This window comes from Talaromyces atroroseus (genome assembly GCF_001907595.1).
Source record: "Talaromyces atroroseus strain IBT 11181 chromosome Unknown scaffold_2, whole genome shotgun sequence".
Classification (NCBI taxonomy): domain Eukaryota; kingdom Fungi; phylum Ascomycota; class Eurotiomycetes; order Eurotiales; family Trichocomaceae; genus Talaromyces; species Talaromyces atroroseus.
Window position 1 is genome coordinate 696114 of NW_017971434.1, and position 17787 is coordinate 713900.

A 17787-nucleotide genomic window follows, 5' to 3' on the forward strand; every position below is an offset into this window, starting at 1 on the left:
CTCCTTGTATCTAATTCCTTCCAACGCCCTAGGGGCGATTATTGTGTAGTTTCTGGTAGTTGATCAGCCCGTTTACCAAGTTCCTGTCCGAGGTATTTCCACTTCAATGGCTCATCGCCTGGTTTCAACCCCTCGATTTCGATAACCTGATCATCTCCTGGTACAATATCCAAGGCGCTATCACTAATTGTGATACCGTCTCTCTCCTCAAACACAAGGCACTTGACTGGTTTTAATGTACTGATAGTAATACTCCGCTGTCCTTTCCCGCTGCTTTCTGACGAGTCCTGGTCAGTCTCATGCACTTTGATGCCCCTGTTGCTAAAATCTAAATATTTTAGTGGCTGTGGCCAGTCGATATCGCGTGCCACTAACCGTCCATCGACCCAGACACGAGCCGCAAGAACGTGTGATTCGGGATACTCCTTGTGGTCAATGACACCGTCTAAAATGATGTTCGTGGTCCCATTCGCGACTAGCCTAATGTTCTCATGAACAATACGATCTCGAATCTCAAGGCCCGTATCAATCGAGATAAACTTGAGCTCTACAAGAGCATTGACTTCTTCTTGCAGACTGCTCACCGCCCATAATTCAAATTTGCTTGTTTTTGCTGGACGTGCATGCGACACGCTCCAGTCATGATGTTCGCGCTGCACCCCTACCGCAATAGGAGCGAGTATTCTCGCCATGGCGTAGTATGCAGGCTTTGGTCGGAGAAAATAATCAACTATGGCCCAGGAGATGGTGGGCCAGCAATCATTCAACTGCCAGAGTAAAGCACCGCCGCAATGACGTTCATCTCCCCATTGGCGCCTCCATGCACGATAGCCGAACATCATTGTCTCTTCCTGCACAACTTGTGTTAGGTAGATATAAGTCTAGACTAGACAGTTAGCTATCTTAACCATACTGAGAGCTAATCAGTACAAGGAAAAGAGAAAAGAGATAGAAGGAATGAAATGGGATTCGTCACCTCCAAATCAGTGGCTGTTCTCAAATTTTCCACCAGATAAGTGGCTAGCCGGCGCTCATGGCCGTCTGCTTTGTTATGGAAATCAATCACACGGGACTGTGGGAAAAGATCCTTTTTGTCTTCAACAAAATATTCAATTGTTTTAAGATGAGGAAAGGCTTCCATGCCGAATTCACTATTGAATCTGCCGCCAATGGTCCCGAATATCTGATACTTTTCCTGGCTGCCGTGCCATACTATTCAAAATGAGTTCTTTTATTAGCCATGCTGATTTTCATCTTCTTTCTGAGCGATAGACTCTAGAGGTATAGTTTTCACTCACCGTTCCATTGGTGTAAGTCACCAACCGTTGGATCAGAGGTGATTTTTCCGTCTCCCCACGGACTTCCAGGGTGGTAGAAGACATGTGGTGAATATTCCTTAACTACTGCGGGCAAGAGATTCTCATAGATGTAACGTGCGGGAAAATCGGTCTGCAGCCACTGCTGGGGATCTTTGTCATCGAAGTTGTATGTCAGTCCGGCTTGTTCCTGAACCTGGTAGTCTTCGTTGTTTCCAGCATAGAGCACAATAGATGGGTGATGCCTGAGCCGTGAAACATTCTCTATTGCTTCTCGTTTGATTGAATCTAATAGGGTAGGCCAGGTCGGGTAATTGCCGCACCCAAACATAAAGTCTTGCCAAACCAAGACACCTAGTTCATCACAAGCGTCGTAGAAGGCGTCTTCTTCGTATATCCCGCCTCCCCAGACACTGCCGGACCAATCAGTAAAGATGATGGATGTTCAAAGTAATCTTCCATGACAAAAACATACCGGATCATAGCCTGGTTTCCCCTAATCATTAATTTGATCCAGTTTCGATATTTTTCTTCACTGACTCGAGGTAAAAAACTGTCCGCAGGAATCCAGCAAGAACCGCCGCAGAAAATGTCAACACCATTTATGCGAAAGAAAAATGACTTTCCATGTTTGTCCGGTTTCTGAACGATTTCTGCAGTACGGATACCAAACCTCTTGGAGATTTGATGAAGTGTATCACCACCCTTTTGCGTTACGGCAACTGACAATTCATATAGACTCTGGTCACCATATCCGTTCGGCCACCATAGATTTGGCTGCTCGATTGTAAACGTTGTCGAACCGGTACCATCAGAGCCAACAACAAAATCCTGATGAGCAAGCTCCTGCCCACCGAATTTAAGATAGAATGTCCCTTGGTGCCCATTTAACTCATGGCTCGACTGAACCTTTGCAAAGGCCGTTACATGTGCTGTCTCATGATTATGGGACAGCTTTATCTCGGTCCAAACATCAGCTATTCTTGCACTGAATATTTCTAGACGCACATCACGCCAGATACCAGCTGTCATCAAGAGCGGGCCCCAATCCCATCCCCAGTGGTATTGTGATTTTCGTACTGCGAGCCTTGCTGTCTCGCCGTTGAACCCAACCCACTTATGCTGCGGATGGCTTTTCTGAATTTCCCGTGCCTTGAGCAGAGCAGAATCAAACACGACCTCTAAAGTGTAGCTTTGTCTGCTAGGATCGAGCAATTGACTCGTCACGTCAACTCTGTGCGTTAAGAACATGTTGTCACTCTGCAATATGAGTTTGCCGTCAAGATAGACAGTTGCAAATGTGTCGAGGCCATCAAAGACAATGAAGGAATTCGCACCTTCTGGAATCGCTGGCTTCTGTATTGTAGTGCGGTAGATCCACGACTTTTCACTGATCCATTCTGCATCAAGTTCGTTGAAGCCGATTAAAGGATCAGAGATCCTGCAATATCAGGTTACAACTAAACCTGTGTTATTTCCTCTGCAGCTCAACTTACTTTTTGTTGGCCAGGAGGTCTTGATGCACCACTGATGGAATCGCAGGTGCAGGAAGCCATGCGTCGTGAGACTCGTTATCGGCTTGCTTGAACTGCCATTGGGACGCCGATAAGGAGAGTTTGTAGAATGGGTTCATATTGAAAGACAACTAGTTTTGTCGATTTGTATACGTTATATGCTTGATCCATTCGAGCATCTTGTAGAAAGACCCAAAGGTGCGACGTTTACGGCTTTAAGGCAGGAGTCTCCCATGGCGCTCACGTGGGCACGCGGAGTGTCGCCTCGAGCTATATTCCACTGCAGACTAAATACACCAATGCTGCGCACGGAGTGGAGTGTGCGGAGAGTGCCCAATGGTTTTAATAGCCCAAATTCGCAACAAATTCATTCGATATACCTAGGGGATATAATTCGGTGGAGCGGATTGCAGAGCGGAGACTCGACAGTCTTGCGGGGCTCCAGCGGAATGCCTGAGGAAGCTTGGCAGCCTGAGGCCGAGGCCGAGACCTCGACACAATTTCTCCCCAGCATATCACCACATATATAACCACCGCCATGGCCTCATTTCGAGCTAGCAGGCTGCAGAACCTGCTCACGAGCAATCACCGGCTATTGCAGTCCCAGCAAAAGAGATTCGCCCAGGTGCACGATGTGCGATTCCTAGCCACACACAGAGATCCGCGACAGATCCTGGACAAGTACAAGCACAAGCTTGACCAGAAAGCAAAGGAGTAAGCTTATGCCGGGGCGATGGTTAACTGTCTACCTCGATATTGGTACTGACACCCGATACTTTTTTCGTGTCTAGAGAGGGCCATGAATCGGTAGAAGCCTTGAAAGATGCGTATAAAGATAAAATCGCCGAATATCGTCGCAAAGCCTCTACTGCCGCCACGCCCGAGCCGACATCACCTCCGGCAACTTCTTCGCCTTCACATTCGCCTGCTTCAACCCCGGCAGCAACTCCGCCTTCCTCGCCATCACCAATCGGCGCTGCTGCCAAGGGGACCATAGACAGCAATGCACCGGGTATTAAACCACTCGGTTCGTATCTGAACATCGAGAAAATCCTCACTCTACCGCCCAAAGAAATCGAGACCCTGTGGCGACTCCGAAATGCAAATAACGCACGCTCAATATGTGCTGTTATTCCCTTAGATACATACCAACGAATGGCGGCGGCAGCCCGTTCCAACCCACAATTCATTCTCCCCTTGCCACGTCAACCGTCAACCACACAAGCCGATGGAAGCGAGGGACAGCCCAAAGAAAACGACGGGTCAGCTGCGGTAGAAGGCGGTGCTGACATTCATTTCTTGCAATGGGGGTTCCATCCCCCCGCTGCATCAACATCATCGCCGCTACAGACGGCTAACACACATACCTCTACAATCGTGTTCACACACCTTGCAGCCTACAAGCTGCATGGCTCATTTGCGCAGCCCCATACAACAATCACACACCATCTTGACCTGGCAGATGAGAAGGGACTGGTCCTTATGCATGGGCAAGTCATGCCGGATAGCGGCGTGTCCATTTCCGAGGCCAGTTGGTTGGTAAGCTGCGTGCAGCGATTCTATGATTTCGATGGTGAAGGCAGTGGACGCAAAGGGGAGCTTTTGCGTATGTTTACGCGCGGTGATGTGGAGGGATTCAAAGTTGAGGATTTGGTTAGCGAAACGGAAACACTTTCCTAGATACGCGCCGAGCAACGGTTGGCTCATTCATTGATAGATGAAGTGTTCTTTTAGAATGTATGATTATGTATTTGTATAAATGTGTAAGTGATATATATGTGGTTGAGAGGCAATGTATCGATCGTACCTAGGTTACTTTGTGGTCTATTGTGCATCAGATGAGATGTTTCGGCAAGTCTGCTATAGATACGTGATAATATAATCAAAGTAATAAAAAAAAAGTTCTCAGTCCACTCAACTGAACTGGATCTGATATGTGTCTGAATTTTGTGAGACAGGGTATCTTGAAGGAAAGTATGGGTAAAGTATGTAATGAAGAAAATTGAAGGAAAAGAAAAGGCCTCGTAAGTAACGATATCCACAGGAATAAAGTAGCCCGCTCAATCAACCACATATTCTATGACAAATGATCGAATGTAGTCGAAATAATGAGGTTCTGCGACGCTATCGTTGTGACCGCCATTGGGAAGTTCGCGCCAAACTTTTGTCGACGCTTGACACAGATCAAACAGCTGCGACATGTGCGACGGTCTGCCAGAGAATATTATTAGTTTCGATAATCGCACGTAGCGGGGCGAGAAACATACGGTATCATCTCGTCTTTCAGTCCACTTAGGAAAAGAATAGGAACGTCCTTGATGTCTGGAAGCACGTCCTCGCTGTTCCAATACTGGTGGCAAAGGCGAGCGAGGTAGCGAGCCGGTGGGAAGACACTGAGATAGTTAGGAGACCAATCTTGTCCCAGACAGAAGCGTTGTATCTGATAATACATACGAGGGAATAAGTTTTCGAATACAGAGAAATGTATTCTCCAAGATCAAACCTGCGATGACGCCTTTCTCCAAGTTCCTAGCCACAAGATTGATCGCAACAGCGCCCCCGAGACTCTGGCCGTAGACAATAATCTTGGTGTCTCTGGTTTCAGCTCGATTTCGCAAATAATCGAGAGCGGTCTGAGAATCGATATTCAATCCTCGTTCATCAGGCGTTCCCGTAGAAAGCCCGTATCCACGATACTCCAGCATGAAGACGTTGCAATTTAGCGCCTTGGTTAGTACTTTTGCAATAGGGACTCGATGACCAATATTGCCGGCATTGCCATGAAACATCAGAATTGTCAGATCACGGGCATTGTCTTTATTGGATGGACGTATAAACAAGGCATTCAAGGTCTCGCCATCGGGGGTAGGGATCTGAAGGTCTTCGTAGTCCGATATTCCGAACGCGGATGGCTGCGGTACATTTGTGCGAGCATCGACAGGCACGGTTCGCGGATAGATTATTTCACTGGTGGCAATACAAGTCAATATTGATTGTCCCAGCTGTTTACTTTTAAACGTGTAGCCACGTACTTTTGTTTGAAATATAACAGACTGCTTGCAACCACTGCTAATCCCGATGATGCCAGCATCGGAAGACGCATGAATTGAATCGCATTCCCTGCCATTGTGGAAATGTTCCATTGCGGCGGTGGAGGGGGTGAGTCAGACATTGTAGCTGTGTTCGGCGCGAGGTAAGATCAACGTAACAGGGCTCGCGAAAGATTCCGGTCGTAATTCTCTTAGGGTGTAGTTATTTACACATGGAGCACCAGCAGCGCTGACGACGTCTGGTCAAAGATTGCACAGGACGTACAATGAGTTCAGCCCGCGGGGATTGCGATGGCAGGGGCAAGCCGAAGACTGAGACAAGCAGGAAGGGAATTAGAAGATCATCTTAAGAATCCAGGCGAACTATCTGGCAATAGTCTGTCTGTTCATTCGGCAGTCAAGGTAAAGGTCATTGCACTCAATGGACTGACTACAGGTGGATGGCGATCGTGAGTCTCGCCCAATAACGATTGACGGCTCAATGGAGGGAGCCAAGCCGCCAAGACATCGCCTGCCAATACAACCAGCGCGCTCTGATTGGTCGGAGCAGCAGCCAATGACAAGCTGGTGGTCCTCTGACCGCCCGGGAAGCTTCGTTGCTGCTTGGTTGCCTGCCTCACTCGGCTTCTTGACCAGCTTCAACTCCATCCTGTCTGTTTGTTTGTTCATACATTCTCCAATCCCCCTACCAGCTACAGGTCATCAGCCAAACTCCTTGCCCGTGCATTTAGCCAGACCATATTGAGATTTAATCAAGCAAATACGAGATGATCTCGAACGCCAGCGGTGCTCTGGGGGAAGGTAAGCTGCCCGAGCCGCCAGAGCTATAACGGACTACAAGCTGAGAGAGTTTATCAGATGGCATCCACGTCGATATGAACCACCTGAAAAAAGGCGAGGTCAAGTAAGTTTTCTTCTTAAACACGAGTTCTGCTCGTCTGGGAAATATTCGCTAACTGTCAAGCGCAGCCTTGGAACCTCGATGTAAGCCTGACCTGCTCCTCCTCTTCACACCTTGTCCCATCAACAGCTAATCACAACGGAAACACAGCATGGCAATCAACTTCAAAGATGGCGTCATCCTTGGTGCGGATAGTCGGACGACTACCGGTGCATACATTGCCAACCGAGTCACAGACAAACTTACACAAGTTCACGACACTATTTGGTGCTGCCGGTCTGGTTCCGCCGCGGACACGCAGGCCGTCGCCGATATCGTCTCATACCACCTCAACATGTATGGCATCGTTAATGAGGAGCCCCCAAGCACGCAGACGGCGGCCGCTCTTTTCCAGGAACTATGTTACGAAAATAAAGACGCGCTTAGGTAGGCAGGGATCCTCAGCTGGAAGCTGGAAGATGATGTGGCCAGGCCAAGACTAACACTGGGTAAATCCACAGCGCGGGAATCATCATTGCGGGCTATGATCGACGACACGGCGGACAGGTATATTCGATTCCACTTGGCGGTTCGCTCCATAAACAGGCCTATGCCATTGGCGGGTCCGGATCTACCTACATCTACGGATACTGCGATGCCAACTGGAAGGAAGGCATGACAGAGGAGGAGGGCGTTGACTTCGTCAAAAGTGCATTGGGCGAGGCTATCAAATGGGATGGCAGTTCTGGTGGTGTAATCCGCATGGTCGTGCTCACAGCCAAGGGAGCAATTCGTCACCTATATTTGCCTGACAATGGTTATACCGGCCCGGGCCCGGCCAGATAAAAAGACCTACCACTGTTTCCATAGACCTGATTATTGGCCGATTATTGGTTCTTCTCTCTCTCTTCTCTTGACTCGTAGTGCGTAGTTGTGGTCTCCGCGTATACGAAAGCCCGCTCCATGGCGAGTTGGCTGTAGCTCGCCTCTTGATGTACTCGGTAGTGTATTAGTATCATGGTCAACCCGTATTGTCAATACCGCCTGCTGCGATCACAAACCACAAATTGCGGGAATAATCACGGCTTCCTCCACCACCTGCTCCTTCGGCGTGCCGTCATTCGCCCGCGGCCCGTGGCTGTAATTTACATGCGGCGTCAAGCTAGTATTTATGTATTTATCGCCGATGTCAAGTCAGTTCCCCATGCTGACTCTAATTATGATCCTTTCATTTCTATTTCTCTCTCTTGCTTCTAGGTTAGATTGAATTGATGCTTGCCCTGCTTACTTCTCGCTTTGGCTTTCATCAAATTCACTCTGTCGTTGGCTGCCCACTGATCTTACTCCGGCGCTCCCGCTAGGATCTAAGGCCTCGGTGAACAGCCAGATTATCAACACCTGCTCTGACTATACTACAGTTATACTATACGGGATATAGTAACAACTAGGTATACTATCTAGAGCATTGGGCACTACAGCGCGCGGGTTACCTCGGTTCATTTGAATCCTCGAACGCACTTTGACCCCCAATCTCCTATATATCCTATAGGCCATCAGACTAACACTGACCATTATCCTACGAAAGAGCGCCATCCTGTTGCCAGCCCGCGCCAGCCAGTTGAACTGCCTGTGTTTGAATTGGCCACTCTCAATCGTGAGTTGCACCGGCCGAGACATCGTAAAGCCGCTACAGACTCGTAATCTGTCCCTCACCACCAATCCGTTGACCGAGACGCCCGTTCTTTCTGCGGTGCTTTGCGCGACAATTGATTTCTCTGGCCCTGCAGACATACCAACTAGCAGCTCAGCCATCCGCGACAAAGAATGCAAGGTTGAGAAGTTGCTTGTGGTCGTGCGCAGTGACGTTGTGTGTTGTGCCGGACTGGCCCATTTGCCGCCCCCTCCACGACTGTAAGGCTCCAAGGCACTAAGTAAGTCGCTAATCCTCCTTCCGGCAACTACCTTGCTTTTGCTTCACGGTGTGCCAGTCAGGCGCCTGTGAGAATACACCCGGACAAAACAGGCGACACTGCATATTCAGAACTGCGGATCAGGTTTTCGGCTTCCTCCGCATTGTCACTTGCTTTCCCTCCTGTAACCACGCCGTCCGTCGATTTGCAATTCCATCCCGCATTTCTTCCCCTCCTCCTCCTCCTCCTCTCTCCCCCCCACGCCTCCCTCCGTTGCTCGTCCTCCTCTCTGTCCGCATACTTGCAGTGTGAGCCAGCCTGCCCCGCATTGGCTTCTTCTGAGAAGTCAGGGCGTCTGGCTTGTCGGTCGTTCTTTTCTTTTTTATCTTGCGGGGGAATACTGACATGGGCTTTGTAACCATCAGCCCAAATCGCGGTGCCGGACAAGGTTCAGCGCCCTCCACAGACGACGACCGGACAACATGCTTGGAGGCAGCACGATCAACCGCGTCGCTAACTCGTCAGAATCCCCCTATCGCTCTTCGTCCGTGCCTCCAACAATAGCTCAACAACAACATCACCACCACCACCCATCCGCTAGCACCCTTAGCTCTAGAGAGGCCTCTACTCCCACCTCTTCAGCCATTACGCCTTCCGCCCCTTCTTCGGTTGCGTCGCATACACCTCCTTACCCGACTTCGACAGCATCGTTGCATGATGTACCAGCATACATCCAATCTCAACATCATCATCAGCCAGTCAATACCCATTACCCCTCCGAAGCTTCGTACACGATGACCCCGGGATCTTCTCGAGAGGTCGGCGGTGCTGATCCGACGATGGCAGCAGCAAGCTCGCGATATTATCCGTCAGAGTTTCAGACCTCTACCAGTCACCCAGCTCAGATGCACATGTCTGGAGCGTCGAACATACCATCTCCATCGTCGCCACAACTACATCCAACACACCCATCAACGAGATCATTGGGGGGGTCAGAGGCCACCTCACCCAGCCGTATCAAAGTCCGCTCCTTATCTCATATCCAGAGTTTTGCCAGCGAGGAATTCCTAGAGCAATCCCAACAGTCCAGACGGCCTGGCCGGGGGCCGGCTGAGCTCGGTCGCCAGTACGAAATCAGTTCAATGCCGGTGACAGACATCATTGAGATGGTTGCAGGCTTGTTGACCAAGATCACGGCAACAAATGACATGCAGCATGAGCAGATTCATCGCCACATCCCCCCTCCGGACGGCACAGCCAATCTTAGTGCGCAAGCCAGCAGCGTGCTTGCGTTTCATGGTAAAAACGTGCCCTCAATCACAATCCTCAACTACCTCGCGCGTATTCATAAATACTGCCCTACCACATATGAAGTGTTTCTCAGTTTATTAGTCTATTTTGATCGGATGACGGAGATGGTGAACAGCAGACCCATCATCCATCGAAGCCGAAATAGACTAGACTCGGCTTCCACTCGGTCTCTAGAGGTGCGGTCTCGTTCCACGTCTGCAGCGACGCATGGGACTTCATTCAGCGGCCATCCAGCTGTTGTCACCCCCCCGTCTTCGAGCGGAATCGTAGCCCAAGATCTGAAGTCTTCGGAAGCTTCCATACCGTCCTCGTTGCAGCTAGATGACGACGAGGACGAGGAGTTCGCCAACTTCTTCGTTGTCGATAGTTTTAATATCCACCGGCTAGTTATCGCTGGGGTCACATGTGCCAGTAAATTCTTCTCAGATGTTTTTTATACTAATTCGCGTTATGCAAAGGTATGTCCAGCTCTCTGCGAATCTTCCAGTACGATTTTGGTTTTCTGACAGCCCGGTTCTTGTTCACTAGGTTGGCGGACTTCCTCTTGTCGAACTGAACCATCTTGAACTCCAATTTCTCTTGCTCAACGACTTCCGACTAGCAGTACCTGTGGAGGAGCTGGAGGCGTATGGCACCATGCTTGTGGAATTCTATGCCCGCGAGGTAATCGCTCAGCAACAGCAAGCAGTTTTAGCCAATATCCCTAGCTCCATAGACTATGGAAGTCGAGAGCAACAGCGCCATCATCATCACCAGCATCATCATCATCGCCGCGATGGATCCGAGTACGGTCAAACACCAACGCCTCCTCGGACGTAGGAGATTGATCATTATTATTTTTTTGTGTCATGCTCATGAAGAAGGATTGGGTAACTTTTTTTTTTTTTTTTTTTTCACTTTTCGGTTTTTGTTCATTCCAAATATACAATCTGTCTACTCATTGATGATTAATTATATGGCTTGCACAAACATAGAGGAAGGACATGGGAGTTTTCTGTTATATCTTCTGCTTCTTCTTCTTTTGCGCTTTCTCTCTCTGTGTTTGTCTTCTCGTGCTTTCTGTCTCTGGCGAAGCGGATTGAATTCATCTCTCGTATCCTAGGTAGGCGGATATTTTGTGTATTGTGGTTATACTGGGATACAATTCGATCACAATTTATGCTCTTTCTACTTCTGGTGCATCGTCCCCCATTGGAGTCCTCAGGCACACCAGCGCTCCTTCCTCGACGACACCGTCCAGCGCTCCTTCCCTCCGCGGCGCCCACTGTTATTGTTTACCGTATAAATACTGCCCTCTCCTCCCCCCGTTGCGTCTTCTCTTCTTCTCCTTCTTCTCTCTCCTCTTCACCCATCGTGGCCCTTCTCTCCGTTCCCCCTACTATTCTCATTTTCCTACTGCTACCCACATTTTTCATACTGCTATCGCATTCACAATGCCTGCATCACTGCATATTCCTGGGATTCCCTATATGGGGTCCGGCATCGTTCTCGGTCGCCTCAGCAGAGCCTCTGCTTTCCTCGCGCTTCCTCGAAGTCCTGTCAAGTTTCGCAGAAACATCAGATACCGTGAGCTTCCGTCAACTCCCCCTTCCAAGCTCCCTCGGCCCTGTGTTTCTGGTGCTCCGCACCGTCGACGATTCCGAGCTGCTCCTGCAAGTGCTGTCCCCTTCCCTTCTATTGCTCGCGCAAAGCCTGCCACTCCTCCCCCCTCTCCTCCCCGTTACTGTGTTTGGCCGACCCCTTCCATGTCGAAGAACGGTGTTAGTCGTGCTCTTCTGAACCGCGTTCTTGAACCGGCTACCCCTCCTCCATCCCGTATTCCTGTTCGTGTGCCCCTGCGCTCTTGTATCTCTTCCATTCCCAGTTGCCCAGGCGCTCCCCGCAAGAAGGTTGGCTTTGCCAATCCTTTGACCAGATCCTTTGCCCATGTCTTTCCCTCCCCTTCTCCCAGACCCTCCCGCCTCACCTTTGCCTGGCGCAACACTCCTGTAGCCCCGGCTCCTCCTGTACCCACGCGTCCTTCAGTGCTTCAAAAACTTGTCGGCAGCCGGAGTGCCAGCCCTCTTCGAAGCATCCTTGTTCGATCTCGGTCGGATGAGGTCAGAGCGAAGAAAGGTGTTCGGTTCGGTGATGTCGCTGTTCGCGAAGTTGATTACTGGGTTGACCGAAAGGAACACGTCTTCTTCGACGGCGGCCTCTGGGCACTTGGTAGACTGCAAGGTTGGCGTGTAACCCCTCTGGATACCCCTGACGAAGATGGCGAGACCGAGAAATATATGACTATGTGGGGTCACGATCACAGTTCCTTGTATTATCATACCCATATGCCTCCCTGTCCTCATGCTGGTTGTGTTTGGGCGAAGATTTCCCGAATGGCATTGCATTACAAGAGCAAAGGTATTTATCTCTTTGACGATCATGAAAAACTCTTGGCTCTTTGGAGTGAAGTGCGAGGGGTTGCACGAGACCGAGGCCATTGGAAACTCTGATCTGCGCCTCATGTATATCCTTTGCTCGTCATGTACTTCGCCCTTCTCATGTATCGCCCAATCATGTATTTTGCAATCCCTTCTTCATGTACTGCCCAGTCTTGTATTTGGTCGCCTTGTCAGGAGTATGCTTTACTTCCGCTCTCTCTTGGGGTGAAAGTCCTCTCGGCGCAACGTCCACTTCGCCCATGTCCTGGTCCGCGGACATCGGTTAGCAAGGCTCAATGGTGGCTCGGATTCATAGCTTGAAAGGTAAGAACATTCATGATAATAGTTTACGACGTTGCTAACTAGACCAACAGTACACTCTTAGGGTTGCTATCTTGCCTAGATTGATTCTTTCTTTGATTTTTGTTGTTTGCGTTGGCATTTGTCTTTCTGATTGGCTATTTTGACTGTTTTGTTCTTTCTTCTACATACTTATGATGTCCAGATTCTTTGTGATTCTTGCTGTCTATTTGTTGATTCATTGGCCGCTCCGGTCTTTCTGCGGCATGTTTATGACACCCAGTTTATTTGTTGACTCTCTCTGCTCCTTGTTCTGCATCCTTATGATGTTTTGTTGGATTCTTTGGTCTTGTTCTGGGGGCTGTTTTATCTTTGCTGCTGTTCTGTTTGGTTGGCTTGCTTACTGTGGTCTTTCTTCTGTGTCTTCACGATACCCAGCCTGTTTTGTTGGCTTCCTCTATTTACTCTTCTGCATATTCGTGAGACTCGGCTTGTTCCTTTGGTTGCTCTGTTTAGTTGGCTTTCTTGATTGATGTGGTCTTTTTTTCTGCATCTACATGATGCCCAATTGGTTTTGTTGGATTTCTTGACCATTTGGTCTTTGCTCTCTGGGCTGGTTTGTCATCCTTTTTTGATTTGTGTTTAGTTGGTTTTTGATTTCTGTGGTCTTTTCTCTGCGTCTGTATGATGCTCAGTCTATTTTGCTGGATTTCTTGGGCATTTGCTCTTTGTTGTATTGGTTGCTTTCTCGATTTCTCGTCTTTTTGTGCTCTTCATCTTCATGATACTGAGCTTGTGCTGTGGAAGTTTCTGCTGTGTCATTTATTGTTCTTCGTTCATGTATTTTCTGGCTTGTTTCGTTTCATTTGATGTTCTGGGTTTCCGTCTTGTATTTGCACGTCATGTACCCCGTCAACTCTTTCGTATATCGAGGGGCTTGGGGGGGTGTCATCGTCCTGCAATAATATTACTGTGATATTGTAAATATATTATGGTTGCTCTGGGAGAAGCGAACACAATCAAGGCCACGCGTTCTGTTTCTAACTTTCAAGGCATGCTAGACTACCTAGTTGGTAGGAAATGTATTGTAGAATCTTCTTCCAGGGTGAACTGTTTTATTAATGTCAAATAGCAAAGCACCGATTATTTCCAGAATACTTTCCCTTCCATAAGTCTCCGGGCAGTGCGGTAGACAGTGGACTTTTCCAGCTCTCCCTCTGGATTATAGTGTGCTCCCACGACCAATTTCCCACTCGGATGACCGACAACAAGCTCATTCTTGCTAGACGCTGCGGTTGACAGACACTCATGCACAACAGAGCCTTCGAGCTTTGCCGCTGCAGAGACACTCAGTCCCGATGTAATAGGCAATGCCTTGTGCGGTTGACCGGTAGAAATTGCTCGGACAACGACATCGACCTCATCTGCAGACAAATTCTCGCCCGATAATATACGATGCGATACAGGCTTTGCCACGAAACAGATCTTGGGAATAGATGGAGGCACATCTTTCTCCGCACTTGCCATTCCCATTGCAATAGCCGCTTGGACTCGAAGAGTCTCCAATCTCTGCAGCAAGTCGGGTCGCTCGTCAGTCTCATGCGGGAGTATAGTACCACTCACTCCGAGTTCGTCGGCCATCACGAAGACACACGGATTGCCCACATCTATACATGTAACATGAAATCCATCGATCATGTCGACGGTGTTGCCCGTAGGCAATAGTTTCCCCGTCTTCGAACCACCAGGGCTAATGAAGTCCAGTTGGATTTTAGCAGCTGTTCCAGACACGCCATCAATAGCAAAATCCCCGTCATAGACTGTCTCCAAGCCATCACTAGTTATGGGGAAAGTGGCCTGGATGATCTTCCCCGTGTTGGTGTTGTACAAGCTAACAGTCGTTTCAGGAAGGCGACCATCGATTATAGGCAGCGACGTGGGCGGTGGATTTATCAAGCCAGAGTCAATCGCAAAGGGGCCAATAGCACTAGACATATTCCCACAATTGCCAGCGTAATCGACGCGGTCATTCTTCACCCCGACCTGGACAAAGGTGAATTCGACCTGTGCATCGGTGCGGTCCGAGGGTGCAACGACGCATATCTTGGAGAGGCTAGAGATCCCTCCACCCATGCCATCGAGTTGTCTGCCATTTACATCAGGTGACCCAATAGTGCCAAGGAAAATGGGCGACCAGTCTTTTCTGTCTGCGGGAAGATCCTTCTTGTGAAAGAGTAAGGCACGAGATGTGCCGCCGCGATAGTATGCTGCGGGTATGGAATTTTGCCCTTTTGACAAGAGTGCAGAAGCAGCGGAGAAGACTCTCTTTTGGCTGATGTTTATCTGTGGAAGCGTTTGATTAGGTGGGCGGATACTTTTCCAATATAGTCTATCCATGGATACATAAATGGTTCTGTGAAAACTTACACAAACTGTCGCCATGTTTATTTATTTTCTACTTGGGCTGCATGCAATTGGCGCAAATTTTTTTCTAGTACGAATACTCCAGACACCTGGAAGTTGTATCACCTGTTCTCCATTCAAAGTAGGGATATAACCCCTCAAATAACTTCCTGCAGACTTTAGAAAAAATCAGTCTCTAGACATGTCGTCGCAATAAGCTTCCCCGATGACATCGCAAGGGGTTGGTTAACTATTTTTGCTCACACACGGGCCAGCCGGGACGATCCGTGGCGGCCGCTAAACTAAGCAAGATTTTAATTTTGAAATGAAGGTTTATCACCACGTAGTTATGGGGCCCTGTTGAGTTTTCTCATCTAAATTGCACACATGCCTGAGTCAAGGCGAAGTGTTTCGTACTGGTTTTTATAGAATACTTTGTCTCTGCGGACGTGTCCGCTGATATGTAGGCGGTGGTTCTTATTAGGTTGTAAATAGTATGCCTGAAGGTCCATATTGAACTAATGCGAACTAGTGATTAGATGAATCACATGCAAAAATCTGGGGAAATGGTCAAACAGATTCATCATTATCACCTCTCGTCTTATCATGTCTTTCATATTTTGGTATATGGTCTCAGATACCTTTGCGTCATCAAAAAAAAAGACGATGCGATGCAAGGGAAAACAAGGAGAAAAACAAAGAATAAGAATACCGAAACGCCATGCTGATGGAGACATGAACATGAATAACAGTAAAAGAATCCACTGGCTTAGAAGAAAGAGAAAGAGCACCAGTACAAGTTTAGACTACCTAGTCGATTCTAGGCGGACTCCTTGAATGTCGTTCAGATGGGCTCGAGCTGTGCCTGTGCAATAGAGTTAATGAAACTAGAATCTAGCAAAACAAAGTGAGATAAGGGGGGAGATATAAACGTACGACCTTCGACGAACCCCCTCCTTTCTGAACCCCTCGATAATCTTCAGAATTTGTCTTCTTCCTGCAGACGCATCGACCCTCTTCCCTGCCAAACTCATACTGACTTTCTGGTTTGAATTTGCCTTTAACAGCCTCTCCAGAAGTAAACATCGTATATTCAAACACACAAACACACCACAGTCACTACTATTTTCTTGAAGCGGCGCATCTTCAAGATGAACAAATCGGATTGGGCAATTCAGCAACGCGCCTAGTTTCATCGTGATTGTGTATGCTTCCATTCTGTTTCCGGGAGGCAACGAGTCGTAATGAAAAGCAATGCGGTCCACTATTGATACTAATAGTAGGGACCAGTGCGTCCCTCCTTCGGCTTCGGTGACGTTCCGGCAGTCGTTGATGGGTAAGAAGATGTGGGTTGTTTTGCTGAAGTTTGGAAGTGCATCGCGAAGCGTGCGTGGATCTGGTGTTTGTAGGAGCATGAATGACATGCTTGGTCGAAGGAGGATGATATTTGAGTGTTCGAATTTTGATAGGTATTCATGCTCAAGATACCTAGATCAAATTAGCAATCTGTAAAATAATAGGAAGAAAAAAAGTGAGCAGTGGTATAAGCATACTCCTCCCAGAATGAAATGATCTAGACCGTCTTCAGCATATACTTTACGTTATGTGAATGTGAAATTTAACTTACATTGTCTGTTAACCAGTCGTTCTTCAACGTCTGTATATCCTCTCGCATCACTAATAGCAGATTGATTAGTTTGATGCAGAGTAGAAACCTTCTTCCACCATTTCAGCCACCTTACATCTTATATCGTAATCTAGACAAGGAATATTAAGGTTAGAAATTTCCGTGTAGAACTGAGAGATGTGCTGGTGAAGTCTTACAACTCAAATATGCGTCATCAGGATGCAGCTGCCAGTAGCTGTTAGCAACTCCCTCCGCCCCCCCCAAAAAAGGAAAGACTGTGACAAAATATAGTCCGTAGTTATTGCCATTATTTCACATACCGTATCAGAAAACCTCCCCATCATTCTCTTCTGAAGCTTGCCGAAGCCGCTTTCACGCATCTTGTTTGCTGACACTTCTTTTCGGTTTTTCAATATGTGCGATGCGTTAAGATTTGTACGCTTCGTGTTCGTTTATATATAAACTGATATGTCGGTGGTTTATGTATGTTTTCCGACGACTGGATTCGGCAAAAGAAAAGAAAGCCGGAATGCGGAAGAAAAGGAGGGCGCTTTATTGCGCGGATACGTAGCAGATCTCAAAGCAAAGTAGTCATACAAGTTCTATGCACCTTGGAAATAGAGAGAATGTCAGCGAAAAAGCAAGGTTCAAACGTATGTAGGATGAAATGTTGACTTGTACGCCTTACCTGTTTGTCCAAGAGACGTAAGTCATGTAATTGCCTCGGTAATGAACAACCCAGGTCAGTATACGATGTACTGGATAGGCTGCTGTAGCGAGAGAAAAAAGGAAAAGAAAGAACAGGTTAATAAACAATCAAATGCCCTAGATCAGCGTGATAGTCAAGAGGAATATATGCAGAGGGGGAGAAAATAAGGGTGGCTCTCCTTGCGCAGGCTTCAACGTTTGGCGCCGCGACGTCACCAAGTGTGGCTGATTGACGTGGCTGGTGCATTGCGGGGCACCAATTGGGCGGACCCATCGTTTCAGCCTCAGGGCTAGTCATTGTTTTCTTACATCCGTGAATAGAGACGAGAAAATCATGGCTTCGAAGTATTT

The 17787-nt window shown here is 48.2% G+C and overlaps 8 protein-coding genes across 8 annotated transcripts; 4 read left to right on the top strand and 4 right to left on the bottom strand.

Annotated features, from left to right (window-relative positions):
• Positions 1-38: 38 nt before the first annotated feature.
• Positions 39-2949, bottom strand: UA08_02390 (Beta-mannosidase B; the record flags this gene model as incomplete). Its single annotated transcript, XM_020264427.1, has 5 exons — positions 39-881; positions 977-1212; positions 1299-1729; positions 1792-2757; positions 2813-2949. 5 exons carry the CDS (start codon positions 2947-2949, stop codon positions 39-41), a joined length of 2613 nt encoding a protein of 870 aa, XP_020122279.1.
• Positions 2950-3368: 419 nt separating this feature from the next.
• On the top strand, positions 3369-4510 carry UA08_02391 (hypothetical protein; the record flags this gene model as incomplete). The annotated part of the gene is made up of 2 exons (XM_020264428.1): positions 3369-3544; positions 3622-4510. The coding sequence occupies 2 exons, from the start codon at positions 3369-3371 to the stop codon at positions 4508-4510; spliced, it is 1065 nt and encodes a 354-aa protein (XP_020122014.1).
• Positions 4511-4890: 380 nt separating this feature from the next.
• On the bottom strand, positions 4891-6002 carry UA08_02392 (hypothetical protein; the record flags this gene model as incomplete). The annotated part of the gene is made up of 4 exons (XM_020264429.1): positions 4891-5041; positions 5098-5223; positions 5285-5797; positions 5863-6002. 4 exons carry the CDS (start codon positions 6000-6002, stop codon positions 4891-4893), a joined length of 930 nt encoding a protein of 309 aa, XP_020121812.1.
• A 645-nt stretch (positions 6003-6647) lies between these two features.
• Positions 6648-7606, top strand: UA08_02393 (Proteasome subunit beta type-1; the record flags this gene model as incomplete). Its single annotated transcript, XM_020264430.1, has 5 exons — positions 6648-6681; positions 6739-6784; positions 6850-6864; positions 6932-7207; positions 7282-7606. 5 exons carry the CDS (start codon positions 6648-6650, stop codon positions 7604-7606), a joined length of 696 nt encoding a protein of 231 aa, XP_020121811.1.
• A 1546-nt stretch (positions 7607-9152) lies between these two features.
• Positions 9153-10800, top strand: UA08_02394 (hypothetical protein; the record flags this gene model as incomplete). The annotated part of the gene is made up of 2 exons (XM_020264431.1): positions 9153-10439; positions 10510-10800. The coding sequence occupies 2 exons, from the start codon at positions 9153-9155 to the stop codon at positions 10798-10800; spliced, it is 1578 nt and encodes a 525-aa protein (XP_020121810.1).
• A 614-nt stretch (positions 10801-11414) lies between these two features.
• UA08_02395 (hypothetical protein) lies at positions 11415-12470 on the top strand (the record flags this gene model as incomplete). The annotated part of the gene is made up of 1 exon (XM_020264432.1): positions 11415-12470. The coding sequence occupies one exon, from the start codon at positions 11415-11417 to the stop codon at positions 12468-12470; it is 1056 nt and encodes a 351-aa protein (XP_020121816.1).
• A 1371-nt stretch (positions 12471-13841) lies between these two features.
• Positions 13842-15140, bottom strand: UA08_02396 (hypothetical protein; the record flags this gene model as incomplete). Its single annotated transcript, XM_020264433.1, has 2 exons — positions 13842-15041; positions 15126-15140. 2 exons carry the CDS (start codon positions 15138-15140, stop codon positions 13842-13844), a joined length of 1215 nt encoding a protein of 404 aa, XP_020121815.1.
• Positions 15141-15945: 805 nt separating this feature from the next.
• Positions 15946-17108, bottom strand: UA08_02397 (hypothetical protein; the record flags this gene model as incomplete). The annotated part of the gene is made up of 8 exons (XM_020264434.1): positions 15946-15966; positions 16038-16144; positions 16213-16589; positions 16655-16674; positions 16729-16778; positions 16844-16858; positions 16926-16953; positions 17049-17108. 8 exons carry the CDS (start codon positions 17106-17108, stop codon positions 15946-15948), a joined length of 678 nt encoding a protein of 225 aa, XP_020121814.1.
• Positions 17109-17787: the final 679 nt, after the last annotated feature.